Raw genomic sequence first — 23,273 nt, forward strand, 5'->3', positions numbered from 1 at the left:
TTTAAGAGACAGAACCAGTAAAAGATTTCCTGAGATCTGAACTACAGTTTGGTCTATGTACTTTTGATTGTAGAGCCACTAAGGAATATTAGTGAGCTAATTTATAGAGAAATTATTTTGAGATTTTGTAGTCAAAAGAGTGGGGGCAGATTCAAACAAGAAGACTGAGTATCTGGGAAAGACCATGCTGAATGCTCTGTGAAATCTTGAGAGTATGCAAGGGACTAGTACATCAGAAAAGTAAAAAGAAAATTAAAGGAAACCATATTATAGTGCTGTCTCTTCTTGCACACAAGTTTAGGATATTAATAATTTATGTATTAAACATTGATTTTTTAAAATGTTACATTAGCATACAAACAACTGATACATAACACAGAAAGGTAAAGGGATTTTCTACTTTGTTTAAACAGACACTTTCTAAACAGATTTGCATAATTCTTCTGATGGATTTATTTTTCATTTCAGAGTGTTTACATTTTAGGAGTTAGATACTTTACATTTCTGTCTACTCTCTTAATTGCAGCTTCTCCATCTACCAGAATGTCTCCCATATTTTTATATTTTTATTAGCAGTATTGTATTTGTCATTTAAATTTTATTAAATATTCAGTGGAAGAAGACATGCTCATTGTGGAACTGAAGATGGAGTCATTCAATCTGCTAGAAGCTGTTTCTTGAACCAATATTTAGTGCTCAAAGCACTTTTTACAGACACATGCAACCTAACAGTCATAATGTGTGTTAGGTGGAACACTTTATAAATGGAGCAGATGAAATGATCAGCTGTTCAGCTTAAAGCCACACAGTGAATAAGAGACAGAAACAGAACCCAGCTGAATCTGAGATCTGTGATTAGTTTCTTGTGGAGTTTCCATAATTTTTTCAAGCATGAGATAAATGTAACTCTTCCAGGTACAGGTTCAAGACAATTATTAGGTACCTTGGGTTGAACCACCTACAATCCTGTGAGGAGATTCTGACTCCCTTAGCATTAATTGTGTTTAAATTAACTCACCTGACAGGCTTTGGATGAGATTTTACATTAAGCAGAGATCTTGTAGGAATTCGATGATTAATTAATTAAAGCCATTAATGAACAAGTATAAGGGAATAGAATTTAACAAATATTTTCTTTTCATTTTATAATGTTTATCGTTGTACTTCATAGCTTTCATTAGAAGATATTTTCAAATTCCTGCTGTGTTAGAAGGATTTGTTACAAAAGAATTTCACAATGACCATGTTTTTGTCAACTATATTTCTCCAGATGACAAGTTTTTGTGTTAGAGATAAAGAAGAAATATTTGTGTTGCATATTAATGTAATCATCACTACTATGAATAAAGGAGACATCTGATACCAATTGTACTAGAAAACACTGAAAAGAAAACAACATAAGCACCCAAAATTTCATGGCCTTCCTCCAGAACCTAGACCAATCCTGATGATGTTTTTCCTCAATCCCAAATTTTAAAATGTTAGATTAGCAGAGAGTGATGACCTGTCAATTTTACACCTGGTCAGCTGGTTTTCAAAGGGATAAAGGTTTTCCTGATATTGTGGAGATAAAAAAGCATGATAGTAAAAAAACCCTTTTTGTTGTCTTTTTTTCCCCTTTCATTTTATCCTTGGCACAAGGACATCATATTTTTTTCTTTTGTGCTTTCTATCAGAGATGATGTCATTGTTAGTACAGAATTGGAGACATGGTGATGCAAGTTTTTGGTAAAACTGAGGTGCTACACAAACCTCAACATTCCATGCAGGCATATGTGCTCAGCTACTGAGTAATTTAACACCTAACACTGAAGCATTAATTATACATATTGATCAGACCTTAGATGTATGGTACTGCAGAAGGGGGTAGCTCTGGGTTAGCTCTGATGAGCACAGGTTCTTTGTTCCTGAGACCTTTATAGGCAGAAACAAAGACTGGAGTCTCATCTCTGCTCCCTGAAATCCATTCTTTATCTCTGATGTTTGTATACAATTTTCCATGGATGAAGACCATTACAGGTCAAAAGATTATTTCCTTTTTTTCATAGAGAAGATGAGATAAATCTTCTCTATTTGACAAGGCATGAATTAGCTCATGAAGGACAGTTTCTTTCATTCATATGAATGAATAAAAATATGAAAAAATGAAGATATGAAAATAATCTTTCAGATGACTTTCAATATTTCTTTTTTCCAGACTGAATGTTTGGTCATCAGGTTCTTTCAAATAATAGGAAGCTGAATAACATTATTTTAGTTTTACTACTTTTAGGCAGCCTCTAAGCATGTATTATGAAATATCCTACATTTCCTACATAATCAAGCAGTCATGTGATACATCTGGGTGCAAGATAAACATGTTTCTATGTTTCTTAAATAGGCTCAGGCTCATATTGCTTAGGATAGGCATTCTTTAAAGTAGTTTAGTCTTTTGAAAGGCCAGATTATGAGAACACAGGACTGGAAATTCTCCTTTGGAGATGGAATTTTCAATTCATAAGACTGATCCTGTAACATTGTCAGTGGCCAAATGAGGCAATGTATGCCATCACACCACATCAGCACCTAAAAGGGGTGCACCAAGATTTTTTACAGATGGCATAGGAACAGAATTTAGCCAAGCATTAAGCAGCATCATAAAGATACTTGTAAATGTTTATAATGATACTTACAAATTCCATCTTGACCATTTGCTAGATCTTGCTCATGTTTTCTTATGAGTATTCCTGCTGACAGTATTGCTTCTGCAAGTAGGGGTTCTGTACCTCTGGCTGCCACAAATAACAGATTTATTATTAGCTTATTTAATTTTTAAAATACACTGCTTTTATTCTTCCCAAAGGCATCTGAGCCAGTACTTGGAGCAAATGAGAATTGTCCTCTGATGCAGTGAAAGCTGCAAGTGAAAGCTGATATGCACATTAAAAAATTTAAATGCATAATCTAATTTACAACTTTGATTTACTTCTTTCAGAGTAACATATCCAGTGAGGACTGGGAGTTTGAAGCAGTTTTGGAAGGACAGGGTTTTTATGGCCCTAAAGTAATACATGTGCCCGTAGGTGGAACAGTTCCATATCCGCTCACGTTCAAGCCCATTGCTGAGAGTGTGATAATGGTAAGAGAGAATCCAGTTTCAACATTTGAAAAGGATGCTTTCACCAAAAAAATTATCACCAGCATCCAAATTATGAAAGCCTTTAGACAATTCCTAATATTAAAGCATCTGCTAGAGAAAAAGAAAAGGGTAAGATTTACTACTATCTGAAGTAAAAACACAAATGAACTAACTTTGTGAAGCTTAAGATTAGGTATGATAGATTTCCCCACTGCATATTTTCATGTCTTCTTTATTTAATTTTCTCTTATATTCTTCTATTCATTTCTATGAAATCCTTCAATTCTACAGTTATTCTGTAAAAATTCTGAACTTTTATCACAAGAATATATGTTGTTATCCTGGATGGAAATACTTATATTAAATCGTATTTCATTTCCTAAATTATTAGGTGATGTTTCTCATTGCATGCCTGCATCACAAATTAATTTATGTGATGAGTACTTTATTTATAAGTTAAGCCACCATTTCACAGCTGCTTTTGCCATCACGGTAATCACTATTCCAAATGCTAAAATGACAAGCAGAGCAAAGCCTCTAACACCTTTAGCAAGAAGCTGTATTTGTGGCTTTGTCTGTGTCCCAGCTGAGATTTTGACTGCAAGTTGCTGCTGAAATTCATGAACTGCCAAAGATGAAAGAAAAAATCTTCTTTTCAGCATAAGTAACTATTCTGCATGTGTTACCAACCAAATATAATGCAGTTTAGGCATCCAGTATTGTAAAATTATTAAAAGCCAAAAGCCCTGAATCCTTTGATGACAAATGATTATGGAGGACATTTTAGCTGAATAACAAAATCATCCAGGTTGGAAAAGACCCCTGAGAAAGTCTAGCTGTCAACCCAACATCACCATAGTTACCCCTAAACCATGTCCCAAGTGCCACATCCAGATGCCTCTTGAGTTGGTGACTCCACCCCTTTCCTTGGGAACTTATTGCAATGCCTAAGCACTCTTTCAGTAAAAACCTCTTTCCAATGTCTAATCTGAACCTCCCCTGGCACGAACTGAGGCCATTTCCTTTCAACCTTTCGCTTGAGACATAGAGAAGAGACCCATCCCCACCTCACTAGAGCCTCCTTTCAGGTGTTTGTAGAGAGCAATGCACTTCCCTTGGGTCTCCTTTTCTCCAGGCTCAACCCTGGTCTCCCAGGACAGGTGGAAATATTCAGTGTGCAAACTTAATTATATGAGAGACAAGGAGGCATGAGAGCATATGTTCTTGGAGATGTTTGTTTTTCAAGTAGAAGCCAAGAAGTAGAAACCCTAGAAATATGAAAACTTTATGTTGTTGAATTTCATGATTTAGAAAAATTTAAAATAAAAGGTTTTGTTTCTCTGGCTTACTTCTCTGTTTAGCAATGGGTTTATTAAAGAACTAGGAAAGTCAATAGGAGCCCTTTCTTGTAAGCATTCTGAGTCACCTAGATTTGAGATAAATAAACTAAAGGAGTTGCTTTGGTAGCCAAAGAGGACTTTTTGAGTAATGAAACAACTTCTTTTTTCTCCTTTCTTTGTCATAGGGAAAGCTTACTCTGAAAAATCTTATAGCTGGAACTCAGAACATCTTTAGTCTTAAGGGAATAGGGAAGAAACCTCTGCCCCAGGATTGCATTGTGATAGAGTGCCAAGTGGGAAAGGTGGCTCATAAAATGTTATGGGTGCACAATTATACCAAGAAGATGCTAAAATACAAGGTAATTTTTTTGCAATAATGTGACAAATATTTTTCTGACAAGGACTGATACATTATGTATTACAGTAGCAACAATTGCTGTAATTGCAGATAGACTAATAAAATTCATGTGTCCATGAGAAAATTTTCTATAGTTCATAGTATATGGATATGTTTATAGTCAGGAAATCTGTGAGATAATGCATGATTTTACTGTGTGCTTGATGGGAAAAAAAGATTTCTTTGTGTTTTAGTCTCGTTTCTGAGGGGACAACACTTCTACAAATGTTCTCTGTTCATTTGCTAATCTTTCCTTCTCCAATTTGAAACCTATGGCCATGTCCATCAGTTTTGAAATCAGAGAAGGGGCCTGAGAATTACTGGGTTCCTAAAATCTTCATAAAATATTGAATATTACATGAAAAAGACAAAAATTATTATCCTCCTAAGGGAAGGATTGCAGCAGGAGCTCACTAGACATGAATTTCTCATGGCCCAGTGGCCTGGCCCAGTTACTGTCTATTGCCCAGCTGTTGGAGGAAGTTGGGAATGCTTTGTGTGTTTGCTGATAACAGAGAAAATTCAGAGGTAATCACTGGAGTTGTGGAAAGGCAATGGATCACTGAGGAGGTTAATAAAAATTCTTAAGAAATACAGTTCTATTGATTTTCTTGCTCAAGAACATATTTTTACTATTAAATATAATAATTATTTTTCATACTTTCCATTAACTATATTTTATGACTCTGTTTACACAAACGCATTTTCCTATTTAAAATCACTGTTGTAGTACTGATTTTTTCTACTATTTATCTTGTCTGTATGTTTAATTTGGAAGTGATAAAACTATTTCTGTAGCATTCCTCACCTTCTGCACCTATGCATTGGATCCCATATCCTATGCCAGCAGAGGCAGAAGGTACATTGGGGCAACAAAGATGAATTTCTGCTTTTTCTCTCAGCTGCAGAGAAATTCCTGAGCAGGAACATCTTGGATCTTGCTCATGAAAATCCATATTTGTGACTCTGTCATGGCATTTAAATTTAGAGCAGATAGCATTCAGATATTATGGCCATACAGTGTTTGCCAGGATGGCTCCATCTATTGAAGCAATGCAAGGGAGTGCCAGCTAACAACAATTGTCAGCATCTGTAAATATATATATATATATATATATTTAATTTTTCTTCTGTGGAAGGGTTGAAAATGGGATGATATACATGCTAGAAGATAAAATCTGACTAGCTTTGTGGTGTGGACTTGCAAAATGAGTGATTTTGTTGTCTGTCTTTGTGCCAGTAGGTCCAAATGCTGCTTTATTCAAATTGAAAGGTAATGATTTGAACATAAGATATGAGAGATCATGTATATACCAGCAGCAGTGTTCTATTGAGTAATGATAATTCATTCCAATGTGAAAATCCTTCTTTGGAAGTCTTCTTGCTACTCTCCAGTTTTCCAGGTTTCTACTTTCACAGGTCTATCTACATTTAGTAAACTTCATATATCACAGAAAGGTCCAGGTTTATATTCCTATTTTTTGACTCATTATCATCCCCAAAACAAAATAAGAAATAAATTTTTTGGGCACCACCAGCTTTGACATTTTTATTTTCAACAGTTTAGTTTTTCAGATGTGAATGCATTTGCATTTCTGATGTATTTGTACTTTTATCTCTGGAGGAAGTGAATGTTTTTGGCAGCAGAACTGTTTTTTCTGCTTTCCTATTTTGTGTGAACTCAATTTTTTTTATGCCAATGTAAGTAAGGGAAAGGTACAGAAATAGCAAAGTTCAAAATGAATACATTAAAATTATTCATTGTATGTGTTTTTCAGAAATATTGCATTAAATGAATTTATGATAGTTGTAACTATTCCAGGGTGAGCTCTGTCCAACTGAACTTTGATCTCCTTGAGGGTGTTCTCTGGGCCCTGAAATTTGGTTTTGTGATAAGGAGGGGTTTTGTGCTTTTTTTCATCTCTGTGAAATACTGCTTGACAATCCAACTGTGCGTGCTCTTTCAGCTCTGGGACCTTTGGGAGAGAAATAGTAAGGTCAGCTATTTCATGCATGTGTGCATATAATAAATTACTCAGTGTGAATAATGCATTTTCTCTATGCAAGGTTCTTAGCCAGGAGCAGTTGCAGAACAGTTGTTGGAGCAAGGTGGGCTGGAATTTCTGGAAAAGGCATGGTTACAAAGCCTGCTGGAGGCTGGAAGCTGTCCCCTCCACAAAGCAAACAACATTAATCACTTCCACCACTCTCCAGCAGATGTCATGTAGTGTCTTGTGCTATTGGAGTGAGCAAAGATCATTTGCTTGCTTTTATTTCCAAAACAGTCTGCCGGTAAATTAGGATTTAATCACTAAATCCAGAACATGATCACTGGTATCTGTAGTTACTAGAGGAATTCAGAAAACCTCCTCTAAGAGAGAATTGTTACCCACAGCTTTGTTGGAAATGCCAAATAAGCTTTATTTACTGGGATGTATACAGCGCAAAGGGCAACGGGAGAATGAAGTTATTCTAATTTTGTTTCTGTTGTTCCTTCCATGCTGCCTGATTACTGTAATATCTGGGTAGTCTGTGGTGAAGCAGAGCCTGGTTTTATATTTGTTTGTGTTTCCCCTGGGAGCAGTTGCTGGCAGCCCAATAACTCCTCCTCCTGTTTAATCCAGCATCTTTGACAGTTTTCTGTGTTGTGCTGTAGCTATGTTGGTGATTAGGTAGAGGAAATGTTGTCAGTCTTGGCAGACAGAGCAAAGATAAAACAAGAAGTAATTATTTTGGATGTTTTTGTTTTGATGGAATCTTTTGTAATTTTGTTGGCTAATGAATATCTTCATTATTGGATTGATTGGTTGATGTGCCCCATACACCCTGCATTGCTGGAGTATATCCACCATATGAAGTAATTTGTCAGAGATTAACTGGGATGCACATGATATTAAAAAACCCCACAAGAATTTCATTTACTGAAGTAATAAAGCTCAACCTATATCAAGAATGATATGAGATGTGCCAGTAGCTAACAAACATAATAATTTACAGACATGTCCATAAGCAATTTACTGCACGATGAATACTTAACAACAAGTAATTTAGCTGAACTAATACTTGGTTAATTTTGCCTTAGAGATGTAAATTTAGTTTCACTATTTCATTTTAATAACTGAATATATTAAACTATAAACTTAACAAAACCCCTCATTTCATTAAAAAATACAATTACATTATATATATGCTACTCTGTTTCTCATATTTGCTGTATTTTTCTAATAGCCTAAGCCAAAATGAGGCTACTACTGCAAGAGTGACTATTGAAAATGAAATTTAAGTCAAGAAGGAAGAAGGAAATAATCCTTGCCTTTACTGCAGAAAGACAACCCTCTTCCAGCTGAATATTTTTTTTCCTTTTCAATCATATACAGAGGGTTTATGTCTGGAGCAGCAATTATTTTTACATATGTGGTTTGATTGTGCAAACATTAGTGTGGACCTAGAGGTGGGGAGGGAAGAAGTGCCTTTGCAATTCAGGGGAGGTCACGTGCATGGCTCCATCAGTCTACATTTAAAGCTTCTAAGCAAAACACTTTCAGTGCTCAGAAAGCTTTCCATGATTAAAAAGACAATTTCCATAAATTCCCTTGAAAAATATGAATGGTTTTAGGAATTCTTTTCTACTGATTGATGTGTAGCTCCTTAGGGAACTGCTGCCACTGTGCTCTTTGTGCTTGGTTCTAGAGGATCTTAAAACAAATAGTCTTCCTTGTGATTAACTTCCTCCTACATATGAAAAAAAAAAATCACAACAGAATTCATAAAGAATTTGTGCATATATAACATCAGCCAGAGAGCACATCCTTCTCTGATGATGAATTAATAGAAGGTAAGTGACTGCAGTGTAAATAGATTTTTGTGTCTGTAAAATTACATTCAATTCCCTCGACAAGAAGAGGAAGTGTGAAGCATTTTTTATGAAAATCCAATCTCTCAGTCTCATGACAAAACTTCAAATGCAATTTTCTTGTTTATTTATACAAATCTTTGTCAACTGGATATAAATAATTGTCTGATATGTTGATGGCTCCTTCTAATGATACCTTTGATAGAAACTTTAGCTTTAAAGGCGCCTAATTCTTTCAAGGCATGGTTTTGCAATAAAAACATAAAACTGTGCAACTGTTTTTCTCATTGCTGTTCAAAATAGATGCCATTAAAGTAAACTCTCCAGAGGAATCTCAAGACCCAGTTAAATTACCTTTCAGGCATTAGGTTACACAAACTATTAGTATTTTATAAAATTGTAGAATACATAGTGGAAAAAACAAGAAATCCCCTGTTTTTCAGCCTGTTTATGTCTGTTCTCTATATATCCATTTTGGGTTTTTACAATGTCACCAAGACAATGTCATGAAGGTTAGGTATTTGTAAAAAATGCCTCACAATGATAAATTATATACCATAAACCTTTAAAGAGGGGCTTCCCTGTTCAGCCTAACTCTTGTTTGGCAATGTATCTGAGATTTTCTGAGAATAAATTCGGTGCAAGTGCAGTAACCTGGTTGTTCAAGGTCAAGTTTATATTCTTTAACAACAAGTTGATCTGTGTATTCCATTATGCTTCAATTTATATCTGTCCTTTCAATTTCAATTCCTTTGGCTTCCTCTGTATCTGCCAGAATTTCTGTAACAGGGGTTCTTTTCACTAAAGAAAATGCAATCTTCTTAGCCATTATGAATGGTTCAAAGGCCTACAGAATTTCAGAAAAACTGTAGTTGTTGCCAGGTGTTTTTTGATAACTTGTGAAATTTTTAGATCAATTAAGGGCATAGTAAGGTCTTAGGTCAAATTTGTTTCTTGAAATGTGTTAGTGGTCTTGACAGGTGGCCTGGTTTAGGAACAAATCTGGATTAAGTAGCATTTTTCATTATGTAGAACTCCAGATTGTTGCTCAACAGGCAGGAATTATTTGGGGGAATATCCTCAGTGCAATGCAAAGATGTTTTACTTCAGTGTGGCAAAATAAGAGTGATTGCAAGAATTAACTGAGTTCCTAGTGACTCAGGAATTTGGAAAGTTTGTGCTGAAAGGTGGATGAGGGAAAGTAATGGAGGCTTGTTTTTGGAAAACTGCCATTCTTGAGAGTTTTGTGAAGAGTCTGGTTGTCAGATTGATCAGACACTCCTGCAGATCTGGTTCTGGCCTAGGGTCAAAGAGCATTAACTTTTTGCCAAGTAGAGCCTCTCAAAATTGTTAAACAGACCTGAGAAACAATTTTCAAATGGAAACCTTGAATGTATTACTCTCTAACTTTGTTATACTAAGACACAATGAAGTTTATTTGACTATGTTCTTACATCCATTCATCACTTTGCCTTTAAGTTTTTGGAGTCATGCTTATTTGGTTATTCACCTCTGGAAAAAGTTACTGTAATTTTGAAATTTGGTTTTCCATTTCTGTTCATGTTAAATAGCCATATTACAGTTCTGCAGAATGAGTTTTCAAACCAGTGGCTGATAAATTAGTTTTAGATTGCAGCATTTCATACATATACTCCATTTATACTTTCTGGCTGTGTGTAAATAATGACTTGATATATAAGAAAAGGGAGAATACTATAATTTAAAAACCAAATCCTTGGTTATGCATTGATTTGAGCAAATGTTGTGCACCATCACAATAATAATTTAAATAATAATTTACATTTTGGTTCCATTGAGTTATTCTGCAATTCTATTTTCCTGAGTGGTAGTGATGTAGCATATTTTAAGAAACTATTTATTATTTATTATTTATGCAATTATTTATGCCTGATAAATTTTGTGTGTTCCTCAGTGTTTATCTGCAGATCTGCCTGTTTCTCTCAGTTTAAATGCTGTGAGTAAGTACAGATCTCTGCAGCCCCACCCTTGGTGTGGGTTCTGGTTAATCTGCCTGTAATTGTTCATTGTTCTCTGGTTGCACATCAGGGCAGAAGTTGACAAACTGCCTCTCCCACTAACTGGAAGAAGTAATTCCATATCTTGACTAATTTTAAATAGCTTGTAAATCAATAGTATTTTTGTTGTTGTAAAAGCACCCCAATTTATGCCCTATTTTCTTCCTTCAAAATGTATTTGCCTAACAGTAGTGATCCACAAAATATTTTGTTAGGCATAGTAAAGTACCTTTGGGAACACAGTGTGGTAGGTTATAAGATTATTCAATGCTACATCTGTGACTAGAATTGTGTCCTGCTCTTACATATAATCATCATAAAAATGCATTTTAATAAGAAATAGCTCTCTCTCTCTGATATTCAGAAAAAAGTTAACTTAAAGCTTACTGTGTATAAATTCTTTTGTTGCTACACTCAAAACTTTCCTCTAAAGTTACAAAATCTTTGCAACTACTTATTGTTGTAGAAATCTGCAATTTCTGGACTTTCCCCTATGTGTACTTGTAAATTCTCCCAACTTTTTCCCTTCCTGAGCATTCCTGGATGTATTGTTATTTTGTGATAGACCTGCAGTTAGCAGAGATGTGTTATGCAGCACTATGCCATATAGAATCCCAAATGTCTGTGAACAAATGAGAATGAGTCTCAGTATGAATTCTGATATTAGGATAAATTGCCTGTGTGCATGGGCAAGCGTAGGCATGCACTTTTAGTATCCATTTGTCATTTGAGGCCAATCATTTTAATTAGCTTCAGTGAAAGAGCTGATAAATCACATGGCCATTGGAGCAAAACAAAGTTCTATTTAAGGAACACATGAGAGGTACCTGGTGAGTGATGCCTGTCACAACCATAAACCTTCTCAGGAGGTTGGAAGTAGGGGACTGTATTGTCATGACCACTGCTTGGAGATTGGCTGAGGTGTGAGTAACTCAAATAACAGAGACAAATAGGGTTGGTAAATGGATGAGGGTGATCCCTCCATAAGATGCTGAATATCTGTGTTGTAGCTTTGGAGTAGTGAGCAGCTTGAGGGATATGATTTTAACGACTGCAGTTGGAAAGGTGACAGCAGGCTGAGGTCAGAATCAGTTATGTACAAGTTTTAGTGAGCATCTGATCCCAAAAGGTTTAATCTGATGCAGGACAGGAAAGGGAGAATTCCTTCATGTCTCTTGATCCAGGATCTGGATTCAAGCGCTGAAACAGTGACCATGTGTGTACTGGCATAATTTCATTGCTTCTACTCAACCTTCTCCTATTTGCTTATACAATTGCTTCCTTAGAATTAAAAACTTCATTTTAAAATAATTTAGTTTCTGTTAGTTCACTACTCTGAAAAAGTGACCAAAATTTCTCATGAATGACTGAAAATCAAACTTCTGGTTCATATTTACTCATCAGCAATCCAGAGGCATTTCATGAGTCAGCCATGCCAGCAGTGTTCCTTTTACTTTGAAATCTTTTGGTAGAAAGTTGTCTGATATGTCCAGTCTTTGATAGAACTGTATTACCCTACCCTTCTGCTTTTTATCCAATTAAAATTAATCACATTTATCCTACTTCTGTTTCTGTCTCCATGTTACTTTTTCTTTAAATAGAAATCTCATTTAAACTAATCTTATTTCTATCCCTAGTAATTTGCTGACATTTTTATTATCCTAGTTGTATTTTAAGGTACTTATCCTTCACTCTTGTCTACATCCATTGTGAACTGAAATGGAAAAGTCCATAAATGTAGGAGTGGGACTAATTTATTGTTTATTTGTTAATAAATGAATCTTCCCCATCTTCAGTGTGTAACAGCCCCGCCTTTCCTATGCTTTGCTCTTTGTTGACAACTGAAAGATTTTTTTTTCCAGTTATTTTTCTCCAAGTGCCAATTCAGCAAGTCTTTTCATCTGTCTCTTTTTTAGCCTTTCTTTTCCTCTTGCCAAGTAGTCTCTTCTTATTCTTTCTGGTTGCTGGACTTTTAATATCCAGTGTGAAATGTAGATTTATTGGGAAGAGGAAGACTGTTGCTTTACAGGTTTTTTTAATCTGTTACTTGGTATAGAAATTCTGGATTTAGAAGAACCAGCACCTGAAAAAGGAATTACAGTAACATAAATACCACAGAGAGGGAATGTGTTTTAGGCAATGATTGTCTCTATCAGAAGAAAAGATGATTTAAAAATATGCTTCTTTTCTACAGAAAATAATAAGAAAATATGTTTACTTAAAAAATGAATGTGTATCTAATGCTGTTAGTGTTGCAAAGGAAATCTTTGTAGAATTCAGGTATCCACTTGGATGCTTCACAGGCCAGGTCTGCCCAGAGATGCCTCGGACCTAAATACCTTTTTCACTGATGCCTTTTCCTGGCTTACCTAAAAACAGAGGCCAGACAGAATTAAGAGAATAAAAGCAGATATATTTAATGAAGGGCCTTCAGTTACATTAAGGGCAGACAAAGCCTCCCCAAGGGGCTACACCCAAAGTGGACCATGGTCATGAGTTCTTCAGACAGATACAAGTTTGGTCCATTTACATATCAGGGATTAACCCCCCAGTTACAGCTTCAGGTAATCAAGTCATATTCCCCCAGTTTGTCCCCCTCCAATTCACTTTTCTTTATACTTTTCAGGGCCTGAGGCAGTAGGGTGTCCTTGAATTTCAGGCCTAGAAGGATTGTTTTGTCTGACCAAAAGTGAAGACAGTTAACTAACATTCTATCTAGAGTTTAGAGTCATTTACTAATGCAGTACAGGATTTGAAAAATATAAAACTAAAATCCTAAGGCATCACCATGAGCAGCTGCTCAGAGAATTCCTCTGTAGTAACTCTGTACAAGAGAGAAAGAAATGAGATGCAGTTAAAGAATACTCACCCTATATTCTCCCAATAGGCTTTACAGTTTGCAAAATCTTAAGTTCTGCATGTTACAATCCTGTTGGTCTCTCCATTGCCTTGAGAGTTACCATGCGTGCCCTGTGTATGTGTCATTCACAAAATGGGACGTATCAAAAAGCACAGTTCAATATCACTTGAGGTCTAGCAAATGATGTTAAAATGACACTTCAGATTTTGCTTTGCTCTATTTAGATTGATCAGGACTGCTGAACCTCTTTGTTATATTTCTAACAAAAATGTTTGCAAAATATTAAGGGCCTAACTATGCAAATCTCTGCATATGTAAGCAGTTCCAGGGTCAATATACTTTTGATCATGTTGAGCAATGACTTCAAAATTTGTGCTTGATATCATCTGTATATACCAGCACCTCTCTTATAGTGTGTATTCTTTTATTTGCATAAAATTTAGGACTTACTGATACCACATTTTCTATTTTACTCTCTGAAGCAGAATGGATATTGTCTCTATGGTGTTCTTGCAACAGTTACTTGCTTTTGATGAGTTTTCCTCTATGTGATTTGTCTTCCCAGGTGTATTCCAATCTCTCAATGCTGAGTGGTGCCCCTGATGTGGCTGTCAACCCAGAGGACACTGCTGCTTACACTTTGAGTATATCTCCCTGCAGACGAGGAGTCTTTCAAGGTACAATTTAGAACTCAAATATATAAAATATCCCTATAAATTAGCAGGTTAGATCTCCTTACACCTAATGCTTGCATTTTTTCTGCATAACCTTTCTTCTGGAAGTAAGGTTATCATTACTGGTGATTCAGGTTTTTAAGCTGGTTCATATTTTTGTTTTTAAAGTTATCTTACTGCTAAATGTGTAGTCAGGTTCTTTGAAAATGCCAGCATATGAACAACTTTATGCATTTAATTGGTCTCATGAAAATTGACTAAATAGGAAGTAATGATTTTTGAATTATCACCAGGTTTGTAGATCTAAATTTAATTTTCCACAACCTGCTTAGTCCCTTTGGATATGTTAGTACTACTAGAACCAAAGATGTAAAGGCAGAGACCAGAATTTGATTTTTTCCCTTAATTAATGTTCAGTCTGTTGACCACAAGGCAAGAGTACATAAATAGAATTCAGTGAACTTGGCTCTTTCTTTGACATATGTGGAAGCTAGGGAGATCTAAAATTAATTGTTCATAATTTGCATCCATCCATGTTTAAAATGGTATTTTAATTATATAATAGCAAAACTCTGGATATTTTTAACCAATGTCAGCATCCCATCATTAATGTTTTTCCTGATTTTCTTTTTCAATAACAATTCAGATTTCATAATTTTCATAATTTTTATATGTTTGGTAATGGTTCAAAAATTCCATGGTGCTCATTATTTAGCTCATAATGTGAAAAGCATGGTTTTGAAAATCAAATTGTAGAATCAGTGTTTGCCTTCCCTGTAGGGTAACTATTGTAGTAACACCCAGCAGAGGAAAGTACAAATGTCTTTGGGAGGGAATTATGGAAACAGAGGAGACTACTCTAAAGGAACTGAGTCACACTCAGGGAAAGATTTTAACTTCCCAATAATGGATAAATCTCTCAATAGAAAATGCCTTGTGTGTGTAGTTTCAAATTTGTGCGTTCCTAACTCCAAGCACTTGATTCTGCTACATTCTTGGACAATTGAGATTAATGACAGCTGTTTTCTTAGCATTAAAAAGCTATTAAATCTTGTCCCTGAGGATGTCAAACTACTTTGCTCCTTTGGCCATTTTGCTTTTAGTACCTGATATGTAAAATGTAACTAATAATGCCATCTCAATTCACAAGTGGCTTGTGCAAAGAAATTAATACCTGTAACAAGATTTGGCCTCGAGCCATAGGGAGATTTCAGTGCCCTGATCTGTAGCCCTGGAACAAAAATCATGCTATATGAATAGGAATCAGCTTTCAATCAAAAATGTGCACCAGGAAATATTGAGGATGTACTATATTTTAGCATGGCTTTTTTTTAAAGCATTAAAGATTTAGGAATAGTCTCTTCTTCTGCCTTAGAAAATCCCCAGTTCTTTTATATATAATGAAAGTTTCAGTAGAAGAGGCTCCAAGGGATCTATCAGAGAGCAAATTAATACCAGGTGATAAAAGCCATGCCTTCAAAGGGACATAGATGGCATGTTCAGATCTACATCTCCAAAGTTCTCTCCTTGACTTCTATCACAATGGTTTCCATTATCTTTTGAAGTGTTATATGTTCACTGGGTGAAAAAAGAGAGAACAGTCAGTTTCTCTAACCCAACAAAAAGTTACTGGTTCAAATGCTGGGAAGCCACATCTGCCCTTCTTCACAGAAAAGTTCATTTATTTTACACTTTAAAATAACTTGATAGAAGGGTAAAGTTATCCTTTGAAAAGGACAGGGCCCAGTTATCTGCAATTCACCCCCTGGCTCAGGGCTTGCTTTAATCACTACCTCAGGAAATCATGTTCATTCTTCCCCTGGAACAGAGACAGGTTTGGCTCTCTCACAGAAATCCGTGCACGCTCTCTAATCATTCAGCTGCTGTAGCAGGGAGAGGGGTGGAGGGAAGAGAGGCCACTATCACAGGTGTGAAAAGCAGCAGCTGATTTTGCTGTCTGATGTTAGGTTTGATGTAAACCTGACTACCAAGTGTCCTGTCTAAGGTAACGTCTTAGGAAGTGCTTTCTTTGTGGCTTCAAGGAGAATGGAATTCTGTCTGCATCAGACTGTGCAAGGCTGGAAAGTCATATTTATTCTCCAGAGAAAGGTTTCCAGGCCCTGAGAAACTTCAATGTCAAAGATAAAAAAAAAAAAACAAAAAAACCCCAAAAAACCCCCCTATAAATAAATAAATAAATAAATAAATAAATAAATAAATAAATAAATAAATAAATAAATAAATAATTATATATATATATATATATATATATATATATATGAATGCATTTTTGGCTTTCAGGATATTTCAGCAGGCAGCCTGAATCTTGAGAGTCACAGATTAGATATACGTGATTCAAGTGGGAATTAGGCAATACTCAGGAACCCTTTCTAGGTTCAAGACACTATAAGAAAAATATAATTTAAATACTTCCCCTCTGCCCTCCCTGCCCCCCCTCCAAAAAAAAAAAAAATTATTCTTTATTCAGTCTGGTGAATTTGTTTAGAAGGAAGAAAATAATCCATGGGGTGAACAGGTGGAATGACAAAATCAAAAGCAGTGCTCCAAAGCTATCTGCAGAGGGAGTCAATTTTTTCCTGCAAGGAAAAAAGAACTATTTTTATACCTAGCTGAGGACTCTGTCCTAGTGCTGATGAATAATTTCAAGTCTAGAACTTCCTAACTTGTGAGTGTAAAACTTTGTATTCTAATACTAGTTTATTTCATATTAAAATAAATTCTAATGAAAGAACTTTTACCCTGTAAGTTGTACTGAGCAAATGGTTTGCATTTTTCATTTAGTTTCCAAGTCCTTTTATTTCCAAAATTATATAGCTGCAAAATTATGCTGCTTTTGCTTTCTGTCTTGCTGTTTTATGGTTGCTAAGCTAAAAATGGGCCCAGTTATTTTCTAAAGCCCATTTGGAAGCATTCCAATAAAATGCTAATATTACATGCTTCAGCTAGTTTTTAGGTGCGTGACAGCTTTAACACAGAAATAATAGCAAATAAACACCTCAAACAAGATACTGTCACTACATAAAATCCTTCAGCAGTCTGTTTTCTGAGCAATCAAGCAATTTTCTTTAGCTTTGATAAAGCATCTTCTACAGATTGCTTTATATTTTATCAAATTTTTCTGCTTTCCACAGAATAGACCAGAATATTTCAAGAATGCAGCAAAACTCATAATACTTGAATATGTCTTGTGCAAAAAACCCACAAATCTTTCATAGTCAGTGCCCTTTTATTCATGCAACCCCCTAGCATTTGGAAAGGAGCTTTCTAACTTTATGTCTTACCTTTCATTAATTTTTTAACTGAATCTATGTTTATTAGGCAGTGCTTTTCCATGCTTAGAAACTTAAATTGAAGAAAAACAGGCAGCAAGTTCCAGGCCTTTAAATAATATTAATTATTTTTAATAATTAATATCATTTAATATTATTTCCAGGCCTGTCAGATGCAGCTGTAGGACAGTTTTGAGGTGGCGAAGATCATGCCAATACATTCTAGCCTGTAAATGAGTTGATTTAACTTGTTTATCATTAGTATCTATTTGACACTGGCATTAAGAAAAAAAAAAGTCCATTTCTTTGCTGGAATTCTGCAAATTGATTTACCGATCACTATAATTTCAATGGAATCATAAACACCCACGAGGGAGAAAGATGATCTTTGTAGTTTCCAGTAGCCTAAGCTGTTTTTCCAGCACCTGCCTGTTTGCCTTGAGCACTTCCTCTTCACACACATCACCCTGACAAACTGAGTCTAATTCAGTGGTGGCAAAGACAAAGCTTGGAGGCTCTTCTGGTTGCTTGATTATTGTGAATGGCTCTGCTGGATCACCAGAGTGCACTGGAGGAGCTGCTGGCATGGCCCAGCAAGATGATCCTGGCACACACCATCCATCCATCCATCCATCCATCCATCCATCCATCCATCCATCCATCCATCCATCCATCCATCCATCCATCCCTCCCTCCCTCCCTCCCTCCCTCCCTTCCTTCCTTCCTTCCTTCCTTCCTTCCTTCCTTCCTTCCTTCCTTCCTTCCTTCCGTCCGTCCCTCCGACCATCTGACCATCCGACCGACCATCCATCCATCCACCCACCCATCCACCCATCCATCCATCCATCCATCCATCCATCCATCCATCCATCCATCCATCCATCCATCCATCCATCCCTCCATCCCTCCATCCCTCCAACCATCCCTCTGACCATCCGACCGACCATCCACCCATCCATCCACCCGTCCGTCCGTCCGTCTGTCCGTCCAGAAGGAGCTTCAGGCTCCTGTGCCCTTCCATACTGAGGATTCATTGTCACATTAAGAAAAGACAGTAAGCATTATAAATAAAACAATTCATCTCTTTATTAAATGCTACAAAGCCAAATATGATTGCTAGTTGATAGCAGGATTTGCCACTTGCTCATTTCTCCTTGGTATGAGTCTTAAAGCTTATTCTTATTTTTTGTTGTAGGGAGCAATTTATTTAATCCTGGTATACCAAGAAGTAGTAGGATTTACAGAAACTCCTTAGGATTTATATATCTCATCATAGAAATTTTCCTAGGAAAAATAGAGATTATAAAGTTTTGTACTAACCTACAGTAAATTTTTTTTTTTTGTCAATAGAAAAACTACAAGAACCAAAAATTGGCCAAATAGCTACATAAATTACACTTATCTTGTTAATTTATATTAACTCTTTTGTGGAACTTTTCTGTGGCAGCAACTGTACATAGATTTCATTGGCTACAAAAAAACCCAGGAAAAGATAAAAACTCCTCCTTCCACTCCCAAGACCTTATTAAGTTATTGTCAGTATATTTAAACCACAAGCCAAATGTTTCTGTATCTTTTCAGATTTGTGTGATGAATTCTGTGGCCATATAGCCTTCTGGGTTTTTTTTTTCCAGTTAAAATATTGGGATTTTGTGGACTTTTATCATCTCTCTGCAGCAGAAAGTAATGATGCACACTATGTATCTTACAAATATTCAATTTAAGTTATACAGAGGAGAGCATTGAGCACTTCTTGCTTTCATAATTGTGATCATGGATACAGGGGGTGTGTAGTATATAGCCAATGAGTCAGTCTAACATGGGGTGTTGTAATTACAATTTTATTGAGAAATAAAACAGCTGGCCTCCTTTTGAAAGGATGCCTCTTCTCTGAAGCAATAGAAAGCAAGACTTTGGTGCTAATATTTGGACTGTAGTTGTATAACATGTTTCAACACTGGCTAGTAAAGCTAGAAAATGTGCCATGATATTTTGACCAAAGAAAGCTTTTAAATCTGTGATGTGTCGGCAAAAATATGACATCCTCAATTTATGTAAATTTTAATTATTAATTTTCAATAGAATTCTAGAAATACTTGTATTATTCCCTTTACAATTTTAGGATCATCTATGCAAGTTTAGTATCTTACATATATGCAAAAGGACAGCTAAGGAGTCTTTGTTTTCTATAACAGATGATTGCATAATTCTGTGGCCAGTTGAATCAGTGGGAATTGTATCTCTGGGACGTAGGTGAAGTCTGCTTTGGTCTTAAATGTGTGCTTTAAAAATTGTCAGCCATGATATTTTGACAAGTTACACTGCTGTGTAATGTGTGACAGAGAAGTCAGAATTGAGCAACTGGATACAAAAAAAAAAACCCCAAAACAAAACCAAAAAACCCAAACATTGAGGACTGTTGTGCATGAAGAGATTATCATTTATCAGTTGTTTTGTAGCACCAATAATGAAAAGTGAGCTGCACTGGTAAGTAGAAGTTCTGTAAGATGACTCTGCATTCACAGCCAGATCAGAACTTTGTGTGTCAAAGCTCTTTAAAAGCAGAGGAGCCAAGCTCAGCAGAACCACATGAAAAATATAAAATTGCTTTTTGTATTTGTTATTTGAAATCTGTAATTTCTGATGAAGCATTTCTGCACATTTCCAATGTATTATTTATGACTTCATAGAGCACAAAGTACTTTTTATTACTCTTCATTGTATAAAATTCCTTTTCCCATTCTGTAAAATATCTCTTGACAGGAATATTTTTGTAGCCCATAATTTGAATAAATTAATATATTTATGTATATCTGCTATCTTAGGATCCAGTAAGGGTCAGTGGGTTGCACCATTCACTCCCAAACCAGGAGAGCATTCTAATTAGGATTACTTTCTATGAAAATGTTCTGCCTTATTTTATAAACTCAAGTCATGGAGATCATACTATGTACTGTCCCCAGTAATAAGGATTCTGCATTTTAGATTTGACATGAAATTAATACACTTTTTAATTTTGTTATTTGAGTTCTTGCAGCAATGATTTCCTTTTATTTTCCCCTATTAAAATATTCAAATAGCTTTGAGACTGTAGTAGATACTTTGGTGCCCATGAAAATTACAAAAGACAATTTATGAATATTTTAAGATTAAGCAGATAAACTGAGTTACAAAATGTATACCATCTGTAGTAAAACTCATTATTTTTTCTAGAAATACTTTGACAGATTTAATTGAGAGCCTTGCAGAGATCTGCATTCACCACATCAATTAATTCACCTTTATCGATCGAGATTATAACCTCATTGTTATTAACTCTGTTTGTTTGAGCTCTGGTTTTCATGAAGTAGGAAAATGGAGTGTCAGCACTTATACTGCAATTCTTCACTGACTTTTTGATCAGGCAATTGGTGGATTATCAGCACAGTGGTTTAGCAATTCAAGTAGTTTTGAGTTACCATAGTTCCTCTCATGGCTCTTGAAATATTCTTGAGCATTACTAATTTATTCTTCTGGAACTTTTCAAGCATTCCAATGTTTGCTGCAAATAAAAATTTATTATTCAAGTGCTTCAGCAAATTATTTTGATGCTTTTGAGGCCACATTTTGTGAAGAGAACAAAAGCCACTCTTTGTTTTACCATCTCATTACTTAAATTGCTCCTGTGATTGCTCCTGTTCTGTCCCTCTTTCTCCCACGCTCACATATGGATAATTCATGATTCTGAAATACAGAAAATTGATAAAGAAAATCCTCCATGGTCACTGGAAGGAAGAACTATAAAGAAAATTTACTAAAATTTTAAAATTAATTGTAACAAAATATTCTTTACTGTAATAATTTGGTAGAATTTATGAATGTATTGATTAGCATTTAGCCAAGACTTTTTGATCAACTTCAAAGCTATAATTTTGCATATTTTTACTAATTTTACTCTAATTGTTGATAAATTTAAGCATATTGATGGCAAGGATTGGTATTTAAAATTAATGAATTCTCTCTTTCACTTTGCTTCTCCCTAATATTGTGATTCTATAGAGCAAAATAATAGTAGGATTTTTTATTGAGACATAAAATCAGTTTAATTAGTCAGAATTCTATGGTCATTAGTCATTAATTAGTCATTTATCCTATGATCCATTACCTATTAGTGCCATTCCATGTGTTCTCCTACATCAAGATTTATATACCTTGAGAATTTTCTTCAGTCTTCATTATCCTTTCCATAATGTTTTTATTTTTTTATCCTTCTTGCACATCTATCTTATCTTAAAGATTAAAAAAAAAAAAAAAAGAGTAATTTCCTGAAATTGCAGTCACTCCTCTTCCTCTTTGGAGCCAAGTTCTGACTTAATTAGTGTGAGTAATTTTAGTAACTGTCATTTGAAATTCTTTAGGTTAGTTTTAAATTAGTTTAGTTTAGTTTATTTGCATTTAAGTAGAGTTTTCTTAATGAAAGAAAATTTGGGATTCTAATTTTTTTAAGTTTGATGTTATATATTAGATTTTTCCTCTGGATTGAAGCCTATTTCCATTTTTAAAATTTTTTTTTTAACTTCAGTGTTTTATGCCTGCGCTTCTCAGTTGCTGTCTCTCAAAGAAAAAGAGATTCTTCCTTATTGTCATTTAATGTAATCCTTAGTAGGAATAGTTTACCAGCGTTTGTCATGTCACACCTCTGCCCCACTCAAAGCTGCAGAAACAAAGGCTGCCATTAGCTGTAGGTATTTGCAAATCAAATTGTTCTGGGACTCTCATAAAAATTCCCCATTTCAAATTTTAAAAGTTCCATTAATTATAGTTTTCCAAACTATAATTGGAAGACACAATTAACAAATTCCCTTTTGGAGATGTTTCACAAAGATTCTAATAATCACAAATGAGAACATTTCTTATTATATAATAGCATAAAATGTCACCTCCTCAGATTTTTTATGAAGCAATAATTAAACCTGCAAAATGTGTTTATTTTGGCTTAGAAACTCTCCAAAATATATTTAAACATTGAAGGAAAATAATTTAGATACAGGTAGAATGCTATTTGGTATTCCCAAAAGTTTGTGTAGATTTAAAATTACTGAACAGAGGCAAGAAATGGAAGAAATGAAAAGATACTAATGGAAGCCAGTATATAAAATCTTCCAAAATAGCATTAGTATTATTTAAAGGAACCCTGTACATACTAGTTTTTATGTTATTAAATAGAGATCTGGCAATTTATAAATTCAGGGTTCATAGTCTCTGTATTTTATCTTGTCACATCTGATTAGAATTTAACATGCAATACAAAAATGTATCACAGGAATATTTTAACTATTACAGTTATTCTCTTATATCACTAGAATGAGACACTGTGATTTAAAAAGGAATAACAGAAACTATCAAGACTGCACGCAGAAAATTGAGCTGGGAAAAAGATGCAATTAGTGATCACCAGATTTTGTAACTTTTATGAAGTCCTTGTTTGTATTGTGCTTCCTACTTCTGATCTTTTTCAGGTGCCCATTATGGATCTCTTCAGGCAAGTAGAAGAGCTCTTTGGGGACAAAAATGGTTAATTTCCTGGCACTTACTCAAGAGATATTTTTTAATATCATAAATTCTAATTGGATGGCTGACACCTGGAATGGAAGTTGTACTTCATTTTGCATTAGTTTTGAACTGAGGAAATACTTGTGCATGTCTGGCAGTTTGTTTTTGTGAGG

At 35.1% G+C, this 23,273-nt stretch overlaps 1 protein-coding gene across 1 annotated transcript in view; it reads left to right on the forward strand.

Moving 5' to 3' along the window:
• Positions 1 to 23,273, forward strand: part of CFAP47 (cilia and flagella associated protein 47) — a gene marked incomplete at both ends in the record, with an annotated part of 261,624 nt that overhangs the window by 115,762 nt on the left and 122,589 nt on the right. The window contains 3 exons of the mRNA XM_084200984.1: positions 2,975 to 3,118; positions 4,644 to 4,817; positions 14,170 to 14,281. Of these exons, the coding sequence (XP_084057110.1) occupies positions 2,975 to 3,118; positions 4,644 to 4,817; positions 14,170 to 14,281 (430 nt within the window). The remainder of the gene's footprint in view (positions 1 to 2,974; positions 3,119 to 4,643; positions 4,818 to 14,169; positions 14,282 to 23,273) is intronic.

The sequence above is a fragment of the Fringilla coelebs genome (genome assembly GCF_963513975.1).
Source record: "Fringilla coelebs genome assembly, chromosome: 2".
Lineage (NCBI taxonomy): Eukaryota > Metazoa > Chordata > Aves > Passeriformes > Fringillidae > Fringilla > Fringilla coelebs.